At 37.3% G+C, this 19587-nt stretch overlaps 1 protein-coding gene across 1 annotated transcript in view; it reads left to right on the forward strand.

Annotated features, from left to right (window-relative positions):
- Nucleotides 1-19587, forward strand: part of LOC111946595 (catenin delta-2-like) — a 57745-nt gene that overhangs the window by 12470 nt on the left and 25688 nt on the right. The window contains exons 4-5 of the mRNA XM_023949963.1: nucleotides 3517-3690; nucleotides 8448-8598. Of these exons, the coding sequence (XP_023805731.1) occupies nucleotides 3517-3690; nucleotides 8448-8598 (325 nt within the window). The remainder of the gene's footprint in view (nucleotides 1-3516; nucleotides 3691-8447; nucleotides 8599-19587) is intronic.

The raw sequence follows: 19587 nt of genomic DNA on the forward strand, positions 1-19587 counted from the left end.
AGGGATAAAGCCGTATAGTCCTACTAAATTTAGCTTGATGTGAATCAGTTAAGTGCTTTTCTTTTTTGTAGTATAGGCAAATCCCAACAGATTTCACATAAAGCTACTTTTTAAAGAAAGCAATTAAGTCAAGGTTATATCCAGGCCCAGATTGGCTGATCATGTTTCTTTTTAGTAGGCTTCAGTAGCTCTGACTTTATTTTCTGGATTGTATTAGTGGTACTATTTCAACATAATTTTAGGGTCTCAACAGATATAAAGATACCTAAACATAAACACTTTTGAAGGAAAAATGAATTTCTGCTATATAGTTTTTGCAGAGCGGCAGAGATTTATTAGAAATTCACCTCTGGGTTGAAGGTGAGAAGTCTTTTTTTTCACTATTACCTGTATAATCAGTTTTTTACTTTACATGATCTTACAGCCCCTCACATCCCCAACCCAACATTAGCGTTGCAACAAAAATGGTGAGCAATATCGGAGCTATCCAGCCGTACAGCCCAAAAGGCAGCTCAGATGAGAGAAACACAGATCCAGTCGTCTACAAGTGGATGTATCAGAATAGAGCAGAGCAGGATGCTCATAGCCTGGCATTCTTACTCTCTTCATAACAATTAAGTTCTTTTCCAAAAAGCATTTTTGCATCTGCTCCTGATTCACAGCGATTTGAATAAATAAATACACAGAAATTTAATTTTAAGCTGAGTTTTCTTTAAATAAATGTCCTCCATCATAAAGTAAAAATTACACTGATAAAAGATCTTATTTGGCTAACATTTTTATTTTCTTTGATTAAGTTAAAAAATATAAATAGTTTTTTTTTTAATTACCATATCTTGATGACTTGAATGAACCAAATCTATTTATCTTTAAAAAAAAAACCAAAAGTGGTCAGTATACCAGACAGCAAAGTTTTACTTAGACTGAGAACTATGACAAAAGTAATTGTTTGAGTTTCAAAGTAAAAATTGATTATTACTATTTACCTCCTGGTTTTATGTTGATCTCTGTAAATCTTTGAAGACAAGAAAAAATATTTTAGAAACAGTCATTTTTGCCTTTCAGGGAAAAATGTATTACTCGCCACCAACAAACTAACACTGTGAATCAGTTAAGTGGTTGCACTTTATTTAGCTTTGTTAAATCTTTTTTTTTTTTTTTTTTTTTTTTTTTATGCAAAGCATTAATGAACTGTCAATTTCTTAGCACGGGAAACACCTTACCCCATAAGAACCCATGGAGACATCAGTGTAAATCGGAAATGGAATTCTGATGTCCACTTGGTTTGAATAGAAAAACAAGAGCAAGAAAAGCTAAACATATCTAAAAAAAAATATGGAAATGATGTCAGAAGGAATTGAGAGACAAAAAAGGTCTTCAGGGACACAGACCGCCATGTCTCCTCAATAATTTATTAGATATGAAGGGAGGAAATGTGAATGGAGTTTTGTGGGAGCCTGAACTGAACCTAAACATTTCTAATAGATTACAGGAATACTTCCATCACCACAGGTTTTCTAGCTGTCTATTGTATTCTGAGTTCCCATGTGAAGTATACTCCTAAAACATCAGTTTATTCATACTAAGGCTTTGTGGAAAAAAGAAAAAAAACCTGTTTAACCTTTGGGCAATTTAATTAAAAGAAACATGTCAAGTAGTTTATACCTTCTAACTTCTACCAAACATAAACCAACCATTTTAATATTTATCAAGCAGTGAAGTTCTAGAATGCCCTAAATGGATTTGATGCATTTCCTGTTAGAATATCTGCGCTCCTCTGACTAAAAGAAAGCTTTGATTTTTTATGATCACAGAATCTTTGAATGGAAATAGAAACATGAATGCGGTGTCTCACACTCTTCACAGCACCTCTCTGAAGGCACTTGCTTAGTTTACCTTGAGAAGAAAAGAGAGGGGGAGGAGGAGGAGAATCAGTCAAGCGAAGCTGAGAAGGTCGACTGGGAGATGATAAAAAAGTGAGAATCAGAGAGAGAAGATGGAATTGGAACAAAAAAAAAGCCAAATGCATATATATTTTTTTTTTTAACAAGGATACTAGAAACAAAACTCATATAAACAGGGACAACACAGAAACAATAGACGTGTTGGTGAGGTAAATCAACAAGTGTGGTTGTGTTACTTATTAACAATCAGTTGCACATTTTTTATTTTAACAACAGGGGTTATGAATCTTCTGACAAACCAGAGGTATGTCTGAATAGACCCCTTTTGTAATAGAGGCCAAACTTTATTCATTTCAATCAAATGTGAAAATCTTTTTTGTTGGTCCAGACGCAAAAGGAAAGGATGGAAGAAGAGAGAAGGATGTTAGAGAGGGGGGGGGGGGTAGGAGGGTGATTATAGAGGTGGGGGGGGGGGGCATGAAGTCGCATAAAGCAACAACTTTCTGGTTGGTTACACTCATTACGGTGAGGTTCAGATGTACTACAAGTCTATAAAGGCAGGGCCTGTCCATACACACACCCAAATGTTATAAACATACCTGTTGGCTCCAAAAACATTAACCTGTCAACATGTACACAATACAGATAATGTTCCCACACGCATACCTATACATTCAAAGCAGCTAGTGTGAAATATTTTATTCAATCATGCAAACTATTAGTGTAAAGGTGAGCTAACACCTGTGCTCGAGTGAGTGTTTATGTTTTTGCTAAAATGGATGATGGAATGTAAAAAGAAGGAAGGAGAGTGCCCAGCCATCCCCACACCAAGACCCCCGCCGCCGCAGCAGCAGCAGCAGTAGCAGATAGATTAACGAACAACCGCCACCCGGGCCAGGGGCAGTAAGACCGCTACGGGGGCCCTCAAAGCCAGAGAGCAGGGAGGCATGGGGGGGACAGAGAGTGCAAGCTCCAGCCCAACCAGGAGAACAGCCCCCCCCCCCCCCCCCCCCCCGCCCCAGAAGAACGCCCCCAGACGAGCACCTTTTTTTCCCTTCTAATATAAGAAACCATGTTGGAATCTGGTAACTGAACTTGATTGCGTATGCCTAACGATGCAAGAACTACTGTGTAAAAAAAAAAGTGAAAAGTATGAAGGACAAAACTCAATTTAAAAAGGATAGCATATATGTACAGTATGTGTGTAGTCCAAAAAAGTCCACTCCATTATAAAGAAGAACATAAAATATATATTTTTTAAGGAAAAGAAAGTTGGAAACTCTATAAGAGGTGCTGCTCACAAAGTTTTTTAAAGACTAAGCTTCTCTTTAGCTGACAATTGGCATATTTTCAATAAAATTCAAGGTTTTAAATAAGAGTCATAGTTAACAAAATGGTGGTCACTGTGTCACAGCTTTTAGTACAAAAGTGAAATATGATCTTGTTCTTATCCATTATGCACTACTCCTGAGCTTTGCAACAAATGTGAGAAATACTATGGTAAATCTCTCCAGAGCTGCTTGAGAGCACCTAAATGGATCTAAAGTAGAATATCCTTTTCAGGAACATTGTAAAGCATGTCGTTTCGTTTTTTTTTTTCTTTTATTCACAGTGGGATGGTGTGGGCCCATTTCCAGATACGCCTGAACCCCCCAAGGGGGTTCAAATGTTGTGGCACCCAACTATTGTCAAGCCCTACCTCACCCTGCTTTCTGAGTGCTCAAATCCTGACACCCTAGAGGGCGCGGCCGGGGCTCTGCAGAACCTGGCTGCAGGCAGCTGGAAGGTAAACATTTCTATCAATTTATTTATGGAAGTTTCACTAAATTGTTTGTTTTTGTGACAGACATAAGCTGTAAAAAAATTGATCCGCACATGAGGCCCTCTTAATTGTTTTGGGAACATCAATTACTGCCATAAGGGGCTGTGTAATTGTGTGTGCAAGTTATGAAAATCAAAGGCACACCTGGACAAATAAACAAAGCATTGTTTGCGAATTTGTCTGCCTCCATTGTCGCTGTAGACAAAATCCCCCCCCCAAAATGCACTTAGTCCAAAATTTAACGCTGATTTAACCCATTTAGGAAAATGTAATGTGTCAAAGCTAGAATATGAGTGAAGCTCTGTTATTGTAATGTAAATCAGATGCAGAATGGTCTTGCAGAGTAATACATTTATTTTCACGGCGGGTGAACATCTATTGAATGGTTACAAAGGGGTCGAGGAAAGCAGGGCAGCTTCCCCGCTCAGACCGCCGTCAGCAGTGTTATATTTGCTGACAACAGCATCTCTCCGACTTATATTTGATCCCAATCTGATGTTTCTATGCTATACAGCAAGCGGCATTGTTCAGAATCAACACATTGCTCATATTTAAAATGCTCCAAAACTCTCCACCAGAGAGCAGAGACATGGCTTAGCAGCAGCCGACTGATGGAGGCAGTTAGATGGTAATAATGTATGACTCATGTGGTCTAATTGGGGACTATTGTGATGGCAGCTTTTGCCTCCAGGGAGGTTTATATAAGGGTAAAAGACGGAGTGAACGGGAATAACCATAGGATGACCTGAAAAAGTAACAAAACTCCATCGGTCACGGTTGGCTGTAAGCACACCCGAGAATAATCCAAACGGTTACGGCATTCTTGGTTTCCACCTTGTGACGTTTTGAAAAATGTAACTTAGCTTCAATATGATCTGAAAACAATTGTTTTTCTTCTTATGTATTGTGCACATACAAAAAGAGTTTTCTCCATTGTAAAAAAAAATAATAGACTTCCACATGAATCAGGACCTAGTAGCTGGTGGTCCACATGTTGCCAGGAAACAATGAGGTAGAGAATGGCTATGCCTGGTTGCTGTGACCTTCATGCTACATTCACACTGGGCATGTGTCACACATTCAAGAATGCGCCGAATGTGGGTTCTTAAACATGCTTTTAGCATGTGGTTTTCACATACTGGACTGTCTCCATCTGATGCTAGAGCATATACCCACAGTTGGAAGAGGCTTGATGCGAAATGTTGCAGTGCAAATCTTGGGTATTTTGCTCCAGGCTTTTTCTTTCACAGCTCTGCTCTGAAATACAAAAGCCTTGGGGTCACAGAATTCTGGCATGGCACAAACCGTGATTATTCATTTTTCCTCCATGATAAATTTTCAAATGGTTGGCACTTTTGTGAATTCAAAAAAGACACTACCCATATGTCTGTACCAAATTCAAGTCTTTGATCAAAGTTCAATTGGTTTCACTTTTAATGAGCATTCAGTGGCCACCCATTTTGTATGAAGAGTCTGAAAATGGACTTATAAACAACGTAGCCATAGTGAACTCAAGAATTTTGAACTCAAAATTTCAAAACTCATATATACAAAAGTTTAGACTTTTTGTTAGAAGTGGTGAAGTGGTCGCGTAAATGCACATTGCTGAGGGCGGTGTCCCAAAAGTCAAGACTTAATTTTAATGTCACCTTGGCCCTGCTTCTGTCTTAGTTAACCCTTGTGCCATTTTAGATGACCCCACCCTTACTTTGTTCTCTCTACCATGACAAAGGTGGATAAAGGTGGAAAGATTTCATGTAATCCATGGAGACCAGTGAGGTTCACAAATCATTGAAGAAAAAAGGTTCAGCGCACTGTCTAGTGGGTCTAGATGACCCAACTCCCAATGTTAAAGTGCCTAGGATAGCACAAGGGTTAAAAGAGGAAATTGTGCACAGTGTGGCATTGAATGTAAGTGTAAACCTTCTTAAAATAAGCCGTGTTTATTAAAAATACCAAGAACTTGGATTTGGTAGTGATGTATGGATGTTGTACCTTTAAATTCACAGAAACCATTTGGAAATTGATCATGGAGGATTAATAACTGTGGTTTGTGCCCAGCCAGAACTATATGATACCAAGTCTTTCATATAAAGGGATAGAGCTTTGAAAGAACAAGTCTGAAACAAGATTCATGAGATTTGCACAGCTTTGTTATTTCACTCTCAGGCTCTTTCAACTGTAGATGGTTGGACATACGCTAGTAGAAAAGAAACAAACGAAATGCCCCTACCCGCTTTTCCAGTGTGAAGCTGTAAGCGCCACATGTCCTGTGTGTACATAGCATGAGACTGGAAGGTTGTGAGTTCAAATCCACAGTTGAGTCATACCAAAGTCTCTAAAACTGGGACTCAATTGCTCCCTGAATTAAGGGGTGGAAAAGGGGGTTAAACCATCAAATGGTTCCAGAGTGCAGCTGTCTGCAGCTCTCCGCTCCTCCAGACGATGGTTTGAATGTGAAGACCAAAAATTCAGGTGTGTGACAATTATATTGGACTTTATTTTAATACATTTGTGATAAAATGTATCCAAATTTACAATTCAAAAAGGATTGATTTCATGTAAAACAACATTCTTTTTCCACTGATGTTGGCTTTCAGAACAATCCAAACTCAAAACATAAAAAGTTTTTGGAGAGCAGGACTGTCAGTCTCTAGTTTTAAGATCTAGTATTCCCCTAGATAAAGTTAATCAGCAGCAAGCAGCTCTACTGTAGAACGGCTGGAAAACAGAAGGGATGAGGATCATGATCAGAGTCAGGCAGCCCTGTAAGAAATTCTTTACAAGTTCTACTGACTTGTCTAGCCAGAACTTCATTTTATAAGTATTTTTACTCATAATGAGTCAAAATATGAGAAAAAAGTTTAACTGACAGAAAAGAAAGCGATCAAATCATGTCTTATTGTCCTGCCTGTGTGTTACATTGCATACTCGTATAATGTTTTATATCAGTGGAATTTGTGGCAGTAAGTAAAAATAAGAATGAGCCATTTCTCAACACCACTTGTAAACTCTTCTTTTTTGTATCCATAGCGACTGCATTTATAAAGATGTTGAAGAGAGGTTTCACAAGAAGTGTCTAATTTTTTTTTTCATTGCAAAAAATGACAGGGTGAAGGACAGCATACAAATTAAGTTTTTAAAGAAGGTTTCAAGTTCACCAATTCTTTACCCTTTCTTTTGAAATGAAACAACTATTATTTTTTATAAACACTGATTACTAATGAGGCTGAGATGAAAGAAAAACTTGAGACCCTGTTTATAAAATCTGTCTTAAACTGTGACTGAACCGGTGGAATCTGCAGCTCTGATGCAACCTGTGATGCATATTCTGAAAGTGTGTGTGTGTGTGTGTTTTGTGAAGAATCTCCATTTCCGCTTTGAAACAATGTTGGCACACGCCGCACTTTCTGCACTTGGCTGTGACATGTAAGGACTTATCTCCAGGGATGAATAATTTCCTTAACTGATTATGTACCCTGAACCCAAATAAACATCATTTAAGAAAAACAGTGATGAATTGACTGAAAATTTTGACATCACATTTTTATCTATAAGTTACCTTAATTGTAAGGTTTGTGCTGCTAATCCCCTTCTCAGTCCTGTCTTGCTCTCTTATTAATTGAAACCATGTGAGATTTTTTTTTTGTCTAACACATTGGGTTTGAGTGTTGCATGCAGCATAATGAATCAGAATAATTGAGGCCACGTCAAACTTAAGATGACAATTGAAAAAGTCCAGAAGCACCAACCTATGCTGTTCTAAATTTGGACATCAAGTTTATTTTTTAAACACAGCTGTGGAGAAAATACAATCATTTGCACAACAGGAGCAAATACACCCAAAGTGTTTCAAGAGAAAGCAGAATGAATTCACTAGGTTTTCAAAATAAAACATCTTGCCTCAAATTCAAAAGTGACCTTTAGATAAAGATTTCCCAATCGGAATCTTTTGGCCCAATCCCGGCTCTCGACACACTCTCAACACACCTACGTTCAGATAAACTCCAGATCTCACAAGTCCTGTTAAACAAGCACGACTGCTTAATTTTGCTTCTAAAGAGCCCCTATTTGGACTTCATGTGTTGCAGCATGAGTACAAATGTCCTGCAACATCACTTTGGTTATCCAGGAAGTAATAGTAATAATGGATTGTTCTACGCCTTTTCAGGTGCTCAGAGCACTTGCAATGTGTATCCTCACACTTCATACCTGGTGATTGTAAGCTATTGATGTAGCCACAGCTGCCCTGGGGCAGACTGACAGAGGCGTGGCTGCCAATATGTGCGTGGCGTATGAATATTACCGGGAGCGGAGATTGAACTGGCCACCCTTCAATCATTGGCTGACCTGCTTAACCACCTGAGCCACTGCCTACTTTACACCTTCCTACAACTACACAATAGTGTACTGTAGGTATAATAACAACGCCAAATATTTTGACTATGACTGCTTCAGAAAAATTTCAGAGGTGGAAATGTCCTTTCACATCATCTCTGTAGATGTCTACAAGGCAGATCAGTAATTAGTATAATTAAGCTAATTACTGGCATTCAGTGTTTGTCATTTTTTAAAAACCCTAAAATCTGTTCCATACAGCCTGACTTATCTTGTTATATAAAAAAATGTTACTATAAAAATGTTACTATAATTATTAATTTTTATTTTTTATTTTATTAGTACAGCTGCTTAACCGCCTTTCTTCCTGTCTTCCGTGTCAGTGGTCAGTATACATCCGAGCTGCCGTCCGCAAAGAGAAAGGCCTTCCCATCCTGGTTGAGTTGCTGAGGATAGACAATGACAAAGTGGTGTGTGCTGTCGCCACTGCTCTCAGAAACATGGCTCTAGACATCAGGAACAAGGAGCTTATTGGTGAGTAGTGATAGCATCTTTATGCAGTATCAGTGCATTTTCTCCCACCGCCGCTGCACGGATTGTGGATGTTTTCCAATTGTTTTAAAAACACGCTGGTTTTAGAGTGCTTGTTGTAATGTTCCAGCGTAATCTCCGTCATTCATTTTCACCCTGTCCTTTCATCATTCAAAATTAATTTAACCTTTAAGCCAACAAGTATTCACCTCTGACTCATCTTGTTCAGGAAATGACAGAACTTTCTTTCTGATGTTAGATTTTGACCTAGCAACAGTTAATTAGAAATAACAGCCTAGTCTACACAATGAACAGCTCCTCACCCATCAGATTCCCATGACGCCATGATGTGTAAGCGTCCTTGCACTGCAGTGTGACCGCTAGCTTTTTCTATTTGGTTTTCAGCTCAAGCTGTAAAATTTATAACACGTAATTTTCTAAATTAAGCCTGTACATGTTTGGTCTATAAAGAATGAGACTAATAAAGATGGGGCAGTGTAAGTAGTGAGTTCGAGAAATAACTAAGTTTATAATGAGTAATTAGAGAAGGGATGGAAAGCAGGAGAGTGGGAAAGAGACTGAGAGATCAAAGGCTTGTGTTTGTCTTTGAAAAATACTGTGTCGTAATGAGAGAGCTTCTGTACACGGTGACTTCAACTCATCTGCAGACCAGATCATTAGCTATCTTTACGCGTTAGGACATGTAAACATATTGATGTAAAAGCAATGTACTTGTTATTTTTGAAAGTACCTCTCAATGTGCTTATGTGAAAACTGATTTTTCAATCACAGCTGTGGATTAAGTTTAGCATCAACAGGTAAACTGTTTTGGCTAGATTCGGTGGAGTTCATCTGTGAAACGGAGAGAACACATGCCCGTGTGACTGCATGTTTGCACTTGTGGGAGACACAACTTTTCCAGTTTGCAGTATCTGATAATCGCAGCTTCTTATCAGCCTCACCGGTTTCTATGGCAACCCTGGCACAGTCGGATGCAGGCTGGAGGTTTCTGAAATGTGACTGGGCTTTGCAGCACATTGTTGTTGCTGTTTGCAGAGCATGAGACAGAATTTTACTACCAATGCTCGATGCACTCCCACCCTTTCTTACTACAGACTGGTACATGGGAGATGCTTACAGGGCTGTTGAAAGTAGTTAAACATAAAACTTTATTGACTTCAAATGATTAATGGCTTTTTTTGGTAGTTTACTTGTTCATGTATCATTCATCAATTTTCCAAACTCGCTGAACCCCTCTTGGGGTCACAGATTGCTGTAGCCAACCCAGCTACTGTTGGGCAAAGGTGGGGTACACCCTGAACAGGTCACCAGTCTGTTGCAGGACCTGTTCATATATCAGCCAACAGCTATTCTTAACAACTGATCCAACACCATTCTTTAAAAAAAAAAAAACAGATTTACCTTTCTAACATTTAAAAATTCTTGAATTGTGATACAGACAAGGTTTAGCTCCATTTGGTTGTTTTACAAATTGATGTTGAGTACAGAGACGGCACAGAAAGCTACCCACCTGGCTGAGTTTTCAACAATTAAGCCCGGCTGAAAAAATGTCACCATTGCTTTAAAATATTTAAACATACCATGAGCTCCCAGCTCCTGTCTGGCAAAGACCACTGTTTTACATAATTAAAAAAAAGCTTTAATCTAAATAGATCGACGAGCGAAAAGTCAAAATGCTCTGCAGATGCTCGCTCAATTAATTTACTCATTCTAATGACCTTTTTAATACTGAAAGCAAATGTGTTCTGTTTTCATAAGTAGTCTGCATTTTACATGCATTTTCATTTCTAAAGCCATTTCGCTAAGAGAATAATGAAGTTAGATATTCTAATGAATTGGCACTTCATAAAGAGATAGAGACAAACAAGACCTGACTGTATAACCTAACGACTGGCTGATTCGTTTGACTCAGCACACCTTCACAATGCGATTTCCTGGGTCTGCAAAGACTTTTAACCCTTTGGACTATATGACAGAATAACAGGTGTTGTGCAAGTCCCTTCCAAACTCTAATACATTTAACATTACTACTTAAAGTTGTATAAAGGAAATCATTTACCGAACAGTAATACTGTCTCAGAATTTCACTGTATTGCATGACTCGTTGTATTTATTTATTTTTTGTTACTTTCATTGGGAAACTTGCAAAGGCTTAACATAATTTACTGGGACAGGTGGACTTCTGGGGTGGTGATGTGGCATCAACGTGAGCATTAATAATATTGTAGTCTTTGGAACAGTTAAAACATTGGACAAGCAATTGGAGGACCAACCCTCAGCTTTAGTACGTTTATTCCATACAAATGAAAATACAGAAGACAATTAGGGGGAAAAAGAGGTGTGACTATTTTAAAAGGACAATTCGGAGATTAAAGTTAGAATTATGAGAACAAAAAGTCAAAATTCTGAGAAAAAAAGTCAGAAATCTGAAATTAAAGATAGAAATCTGAGATTGAAGTCAGAATTCTGAGAAAAAAATTAAGAATTCTGCAATAAAAGTATGAATTCTGAGATTGAAGTCAGAATTCTTTTTGGGTTTTATTTTTTTCTACCTGGCCCTAATTCCCATCTGTGTAAAAATACCAGCCATCCAGTTAGAAGAAAATAGGGAAAACACAGGGATGAAACAGAGAACTCAAAATGTGCAAACACAGTGTTTACATAAAAATAGGTAAAAATTGCACTAAGCCTAAAACAACAGGTCAGACAACTAATAGCTGGATGACAAGACTAAACACTCTTACTTTGACCACAAAAATCTAAATTAAAGTATGTGGGTCTGTAAGAACTGATGGAAAAGGTTTCATTTTAACTTAAATTGAATATTTTTTTTCAAACCTAAGTCACTGACAATTGGCAGGAAAAAAGAAATTCTTTATCTTTATTTTTATTAGCTGCTAATGCCTTAAGTTCTCGCTGCTTTGAGGAATTATTTATAATAAGAAAATAGTTTCACTCTGGATTTGTGTGTTGGTAATATTGGATTTTTAACTTGTGTCTGCATGTTTGTGTTTAAGTTTTAGATTTGTGTGTGCATAATGCAGTTTCTTCTTTTGTTTTTTTTATTTTTGACTTTTTTTTCTAGGTTTCTGGAAATTAAAAATGTCCATTCTTTTTCTTCATTTGAGACCTTGCTGATTAGATGATGATGTTTGTCCAGTATTTCAACAATCACGTTATTTGGTATGAACTAACACTGAATTTGCTCTGTACTAATCCTAAAACCAAGTAATAATCCAAAAGTAATCAGAACACATACATTAAAGATGTTTTTGAAAAAACTCAACCAATCAGCAATATTCTATAGTACCTACCTTTTCCAGTTTCTTATTGTTTTTGCTTTTTAACTTTTTATTTTGATTTTGTTTCATTTTCTGGAATTGTGTTTTCGTTTTCTAGGATTTTGTTTTGATTTCTAATATGTAATGTTGTTTTTTTTTATCATACGTTTTAATTTTCATTGTGATCCTTAATTTCTTTTTTTGCATTGAGTGATTTATTGGTGTAATTTGCACTTCTGGGCCCCCGTAGCCACCTACTGCAGTGAAAGTTTCACAGCTTCTCAATTCTAAACAGTAAAGTAAACGACACAAACATACTAGAACAGAGCTCAAGCTGGTCAGTGACACCCTTTACATTTTTGTCAACGATAAAAATAATAATCTTTCAAAGTCTTAGGGTTACTGGTTAACTGCTTTGTGATGAGAAACTGCAATAATCCTGAATGTTTGTGAAAAGCCTTTTAAAACACAATCCCTCAACTGAATGTCACAGTTTGGAATTTGAAACCACAACAAATGGATTCACATGAGTTTCATGCTGCCTTTTTTCATTTTAGATACAAAGTGTATATTTTATTTTTGCTGTGCATCCCACTGCTGACCTTTCTGTTGTGCTCCAGTTTTTTCCCCGAAAGAAAACCCTTTAAAGAGTGATGTCTCTGCTAATGACCTTAAATCCACAGAGTCGCATGCAAATGTCAGAATTAATAGAAAGTTTCTATCATGCCTGCCAGTAACAGTGTATGAATGTGTTGGTCTTGCATGCATGAAAGGTGAAATTTTAAAGTAAGGTCAAAATGATGACAAGCAAATGTTTTGGTGGCAGACTAAGTGTTTACTTGCATAGTAGTTTAAAGCAAAGCAGTCCACGCTTAAAGCATGGGATTCTTTGGACACAACAGATTTTTGATTTTCAGACACCTGAAAAAAAAAATACCTGAAAAATACATTTATCATTAAATCTTTATTTAACAATTTTCTAATTTAGCTGTTTTTACCCACAATTGTAAGATTTTAGGGTTTTTTATAACAATTTTTCTTCAATTTATTTATTTATATTTATAAACCATTTGTGCTGCAAATTTACGTAACTGTCAACTAATAATCTTTATTTAGAATGATAATGAAAACAGGCAAACACTTCGTTAATTATCTTTAGGATTGTTATCATAATTAACCATTTTATCCAGAATCCTTTGCAGGTAGTGACTTTTAACCAAATCAAAGCCAAAACAAAATAAAGAAGAAATATCTCTTTTTTGCTGGTTCCTAATATTGTTTATTGGTTGCACTTTTTTTGAGGACTTTGATTGTCTTTGCAGATATGTAGCCCAATATTCACATTATTGTAAGCACTGAAAGACTTTTGACTTATTTACAGTGAAAATCTCTTGCTGGGTTGTTTTGTCATTGCTTTAGTTTGTTATGAAAGGCTGTCATATCAATGTTCCTCAATTTCACTGAATCTGTGCGGACGATACAGTGCTAAATATATCTAAAGTCAGCTGACTGTCCTGTCATATTTGAGTACGGTATTAGCGATGGCTTTTGGAAACTGTGTAAACCCCATTTCTTTACTATCACAGGATTTACAGTTTTGATAGAATTCTTTATATTAAAAGTTTCAAAGTCTGCTTTTTGGTTAATCTGTCATTTTAGTTCTGATTGATTTTGTGGTATTTGTCCAAATAATTCAGTTTGCCAGACTTTTTTTGAATAGTTTTGGGGCTCATCTTGCTTTCCATTGACTAAAAATTTCTATATTTGGATTACCTTTTTTACAGTTAAAGGATATATGTGTCTTTTGTCCAGCTGGATTTAGGAATGGGGGTTTTGTAATATTTAAAAAGGGGAGGCTTATTTCATTCCATCTCATCTTTGTGTTTTCTCATTGATTTCTTCCGTTTTGTGCCTGTAGCCAGTTTTACTTGTACCAGGATACTTATAGAATGCACACTGTGATTTCCCAGCAGCAGTTTCAAAATGTAAATGTCACCTTTTAACTCGACTTTAGACCTTTTACCTGCTCAACTGATGAATAGATAATGACGTCCACATCTGTCCATGATCCACCTTCCACAACTGTACATTTGCTTCCCACCTTTCAAAATTAAAGGACAAATATTTGAGAATATATTATTTATTTGTTTTGAAATTGTGTAATCGTGTGTGTTTGTTTTTATTTTTTAAAGAATCTGAAAATGTGACATTTTCACATCATATTGTTAATTAGTACACTATCCTGAACCTACCTAAACTCCAGTGATCCACACTCTATCCTCCCTATACTGACTTATCTATTAACCTTTGAGGAGAAAAGGAGATAAAGTGCTTTTGTTGTGTACTCCAAAACTCTAACCAAGTTTGGCAAAAAATGAAGAAAAGATGCCGGAAAAAAAAAAGAAAGAAGACATGTCAGTATGATTAGAAGCTCTTTTGGTTTGCTGTGACCTCAGAGGCAACAATGTGATTATTATTGTCATTAACTTCAGCGATGCCTATCCTGCTAAGAGATGTCAAAAATATCTGTGACTTGTTTGTGTTCACTTCCATTTTGTACCCTGTCACTTTGCAAATAGATTCTTTAGAAATGAAGGTTTTTAGAAAATCATTTGTTGTGGCACTTTAGCTGAAAAAATATATGAAAAAAGAGGCCACTTAAAGGGTTTTACACATAACTATATTACAGATAATGACTTTTGTTCTTGTTGTTTTTGATGGGACAAAACCCTTCATTATTTATGTAGTCTAAACAAAGACTTAATAAAAAGATCACAAATGGAAAAGAACTTCAGATTGCAAACAACTGTTTTCGACTGCTGCCATGTACAGTAAAGATTTAAAAAAGTCCTCTTTTTGCTTCACACACAAATCTTGTTATTAATTTTATTTATTTCTTTTCAAAAGCCTGTCCAAAGTAAAATGAGAAATTATGAAATAATGAATTAACACACACATAGCACAGGCTTATGCATATACTGCATGTACATAATGGAGCTGTCACCTTTATTGCTTTTTATTTGTTATTTTTATCTAACACCAAACACGTTTTTTACTACAAATTTCTAAAAGGAAACAGAACCGTAAATAAACTTTATTTGCCATTTATGGTTATATAAAAAAAGATAAAAATATAATGAATTTGCATTTAACTACTACCAAAAAAACAAAACTTTGGACACACCTTCCCATTCATTTGAATGAGAAGGTGTGTCCAAACCTTTGGTCTGTACTGTGTGTGTGTGTGTTTGTGTACACACACACTGTATATATATTCCTCTAAATAAGAGCAACAACTGCTGTCAGGGGCACTTAACGCTGCACAGATAAAAAGTATCTCAACTTTGGAGAGCAGCAGGGAAAGAAAAGGGGATCAGTCAGGGTTGAGCCTTTGCTCCCGGCAAAGTGTGAGTTGATATGTGTCGACAGAAAAGAGTTAGAGGCCAGGCGCTCCATAGAGACAAGCCCTTCTTGGTCCATCTTTGCAACCTTTATTCAGTGCTATGATTTAAGAGTCAAATTTCCCAACCATGTAGCTTAACAAAATCTTACAAATCAAATACACTTTTGCCAAACTAATGTACACAAAAACCTCCTTTTCCCGTCATCACCAAATGCTTAAGCGGGTTGAGTTATTTTTTGCATAAGTTAGCACCGTCGCTGAGGAGAATTATAGCTTCTATGAGACCTCAGCAAAGTGAGATGAAACTCATTTTTAATACAAAGATACTTTTGTGTAATTGCTCTAAAAATGACTGCATGACTGGAAAGTAGCAACAGAGCAGAATAAGTAAAACACTAAACTGGGTAAAAACCTGGATTCTTGGTGGGTCAAAGCCCCTAAAAGGCTTGGAAAACCATCATATCAGTTTGTCCATGAATCCATCTTATCCTTTGATATATTGGATATGTCTTATGAGTTTTATTTTGAATGCTCTTCCTGACGCTACCCTTTGTGTTTACCAGGCTTTTAGGCCAGTACTGGCAGGACATTGGTGTCTGCCCTGTTGAGGCTGCATCTTTTACAGATTTTTTTGTTTATTTGTGTGGTTTTTTATTTATTTATTTATCTAATATTGCATTTTAGCCACAGCATTGCCCCCCTTATCCTATGTCTATATTTGGCTTTGCGAGAGATAAAGAGAACCGGTAAAATGAGAGGCCAAGAAAAGCAAAGGAGGCTCAGTCAAGCCTGCAAGGTAAAAGGGATGAGTGACAGCTAAGATGTAACAGCATATTAAGTTTTAATTCCTATTCCTTTTGAATCTGTTTCAGCGCCACACTGCTGTCCCTTATAATCTTCATCAGCTGTCACTGGTATCTATCTCTGTCCTGATTTCACCTTCTTCATAGTTATCGATTTTAATACATCCTCTGACAGCCTAATAATAAATGAGTCCCATTGACTACAGTCTGTCAGTACAAGTCCTCCTCGTTTGCTTACTGATAGTAATTTGACACACATGAATTGGGAACAGCACCAAAAAGATGCTTTTGTTTTTCAATTTGAACAGCCATTTACTCAGATGACTCTGCTTGCAGCCAAATCCACAAGCAAGGTTTGTGTTTAATGAAAAACCTGTTAATTCCAAAAATTGTATTAAGACATTTAATGAGGTGTGCCTTCTTTTTTCTAGCTAAAATTGCTAAACTAATTGAATTCCCAAATTCTACGAATGCAAGGTTTAATTTAATTTTCTTTCCAACATGAGTTCCTAACATGATGGGCCATTATTATAATTGCAACACAGTTTGTGATCTTTAAAAGCAGAAAAGTTGGACAGAAAATCATGTATTTCGTCTATATTTTAAGGGCATGAGGTACAATTAATAGAAGTGCTTTGGTTTGATTTGCAGAAGCTTTTTCTAACTGTGAAGCATTAGAAACAAGAATGACATCCTTGAACTTGAAAAGAAGAAAACATTTAGTCTCTTAAAACTCTCCTCTTTACACAAAACAGTGGTTATTAATTTTTTTCAGTAGTAGCAAAAAAAGTAAGTGCTTAATTGACCGTAATAAAATTATACAATGTGAAAAAAAATTCAACCTAATATTGAAAAATATTAAATAGCCTTTAATAAATATTAAAAAGTGAATAGCTAATTTTGATCATTGTTTTATCATTTTGCCTTGTACAGGCTTATGCTTCTTTTTTTCAATCCTATTTCTGTGTAATTACAATGCACATTCCTGCCGTTACCTCAAATATTAATCCTGGTTTTACTCAAACCCTAATCTGCTCCTTTCTTTTTCTTCCTTCGTTCTTTGTTAGCCTCAACTCGTCTCATTCCAATTTTTTTTGCAACGCTGTTTCATACATGAGCTCATAATGCTGGTCCTCTCACACATCGCAGTCTCTCTTTCTTTGTGTTTGATGACATAAGGGCTGGGGAGTGTTACCATGGAAACCAAATTAGTGCGCCACAGGGATGTCACTAATTGTGTGATTAAGTGTGTGTGCGTCAGAACATGTGTTTGGCAGAGGTCAACTGCTGTGATGCATAAATACAGAAAGGTCAAGAATTCTTGTCCATTTCAATTTATTTTCTTTTCGTTGTGTTTATTTTATTTTAGTATTAAATTCAAGTCATTTCACACCTACACACTTCATTGTTGCACACTTTACATATGCTGTGAATGTGGGAGATTGTTATATTGTGTGCAGGTCAGGATGTGTGATTTGTGCTGTTATGGCATTCAATTTCTGCATATTCTGTCACTGTTGGTATCGACAAACTACACAACGGCAGACATGAACAAATTTGCGAGGCCAGTAGGCTGAATGGTGGCGTGGACACATCCTTTGACTTACTTAAAGTTGACACACACGGTGTCCCTGTTGTGTGGGTTCCTGTCCCTGCCCCTGTGCGCTGGGCATCGCCAAATTTCCAACTGTGGGCGAGCCTGGTTGGGTCATGTTTACAATACTTCTTGTGGACCCCCTCTTCCCCTGGGTTTCCTCCTCCTGGGCAGGGATGGCTGGAACCTGTCTTGCTCTCTCCTGGACCAACCTGGAGCGCGGGGCGGGTCTCCCTTGGGGGCTTCTGATTTGTACCTGGGATTGGGGTGGGGGGATGCCAGAACTCAAAGGTGGTGATGAGGTGCTCGTCTGGGGCTGTGGGCGCTCTTCTGGGGTGGGTTCCCGCGTTGGGCGCTCTCGGCGCAGCGGGGGGGCTGCTCTCCTGGTTGGGCTGGAGCTTGCACTCTCTGGTCTCTGGCTTTGGGGGCCCTTCTTTTTACATTCCATCATCCGTTTAAGAAGAACATAAACACTCACTCGAGCACAGGTGTTAGCTCACCTTTGCAAAAATAGTTTGTGTGATTGAATGAAATATTTCACACTAGCTGCTTTGAATGTATAGGTATGCGTGTGGGAACATTATTTGTATTGTGTACATGTTGACATGTGAATGTTTTTGGAGCCAAAAGGTATGTTTATAACATTTGGGTGTGTGTATGGACAGGCCCTGCTTTATAGACTTGTAGTACATCTGAACCTCACTGTAATGAATATAACCATCCAGCAACTTGTTGCTTTATGCTGCTTCATGGTGTTACTCCCTCCCCCCTTCTATCATCACCCTCCTATCCCCCCCTCTCTAACATCCTTCTCTCTTCTTCCCTCCTTTCCTTTTCCGTCCGGTCCAACACAAAAGATTTTCAAATATGATTAAAATGAATAAAGTTTGGCCTCGATTACAAAAGGGATTTATTCAGACATACCTCTGGTTTGTCAGAAGATTTATAACCCCTGTTGTTAAAATAAAATATGTCCAACACAAGGTGACCTTCAGCTCTCATCTGTTTGCCCAGCTGTTGGATAGGACAAGTTTAAAAAAAAAAAAAGTTGACACACATTTGTGTCACTTTTTCCGCAATTCTTAATACAACTTTGATGTCACCCATTGGGATGAATTTATTGTCTGCGAGAGTCCAGCATCTCTTTTATCTGTACGCTTTATTCTTTAGTCATTCTCTGTCTGTCACCCTTTCTGTCAATAAATAGAAAAGAAAAACAATAAATAGAAAAATTAAAAGTGGGCACTGTTAAGCTTTTAATTTTTTATTTTTTACACTACCTTTTTAATTTCTTTTTGATGCATCACACAAAGATGTTCTTTAGAAGAAAAAAAATCCTACCCTAGAAGTTTAAGTTTGTTTTTTCGTTCACATTCTTGTTTGTTTGTAGTCCTGACTTCTGAAGCAGGATTCTTCTTCAAGAATGATTTTAACGAAGCCATAGGCTCCTTCCGAGTGAAAAAACATCCCCGCCTCTTCTACCTCCATCCCCGCCTTTTCCTCCCTCGGTTCTTTCCTTCTCCTCCAGTTTATGCTCTAAACCTGTCACCTACAGACATCAAAGACAGACACAGCATGAGGGGTATAACTGGTGTGAAAAGCACTAAGCACACCGGAGCAGATTTCTCTTTTCTCAGAAACGACAACATGTCACTCTCCAATTTACTTCTATTTCTGACCTTTTGAAACCCGCTGTGTTTCATGTCTGCTCTCTTTTCACTGTAAAGAACCTGTTTTATTTGTAAGTTAGACAGTTACACACTGTACATAACCTGCTTTCTGATTTGCACTATGTGTTTCTGAAAAACTGCCAAATTCAGTCTGAGAACATAGCAATGGACATCATCACTTTGATCCTTTTAAGGTTTCTGTTTTGATTTGAATCTGGCG

The sequence above is a fragment of the Oryzias latipes genome, chromosome 20 (assembly GCF_002234675.1).
Source record: "Oryzias latipes chromosome 20, ASM223467v1".
In the NCBI taxonomy this organism is placed as follows: Eukaryota; Metazoa; Chordata; class Actinopteri; order Beloniformes; family Adrianichthyidae; genus Oryzias; species Oryzias latipes.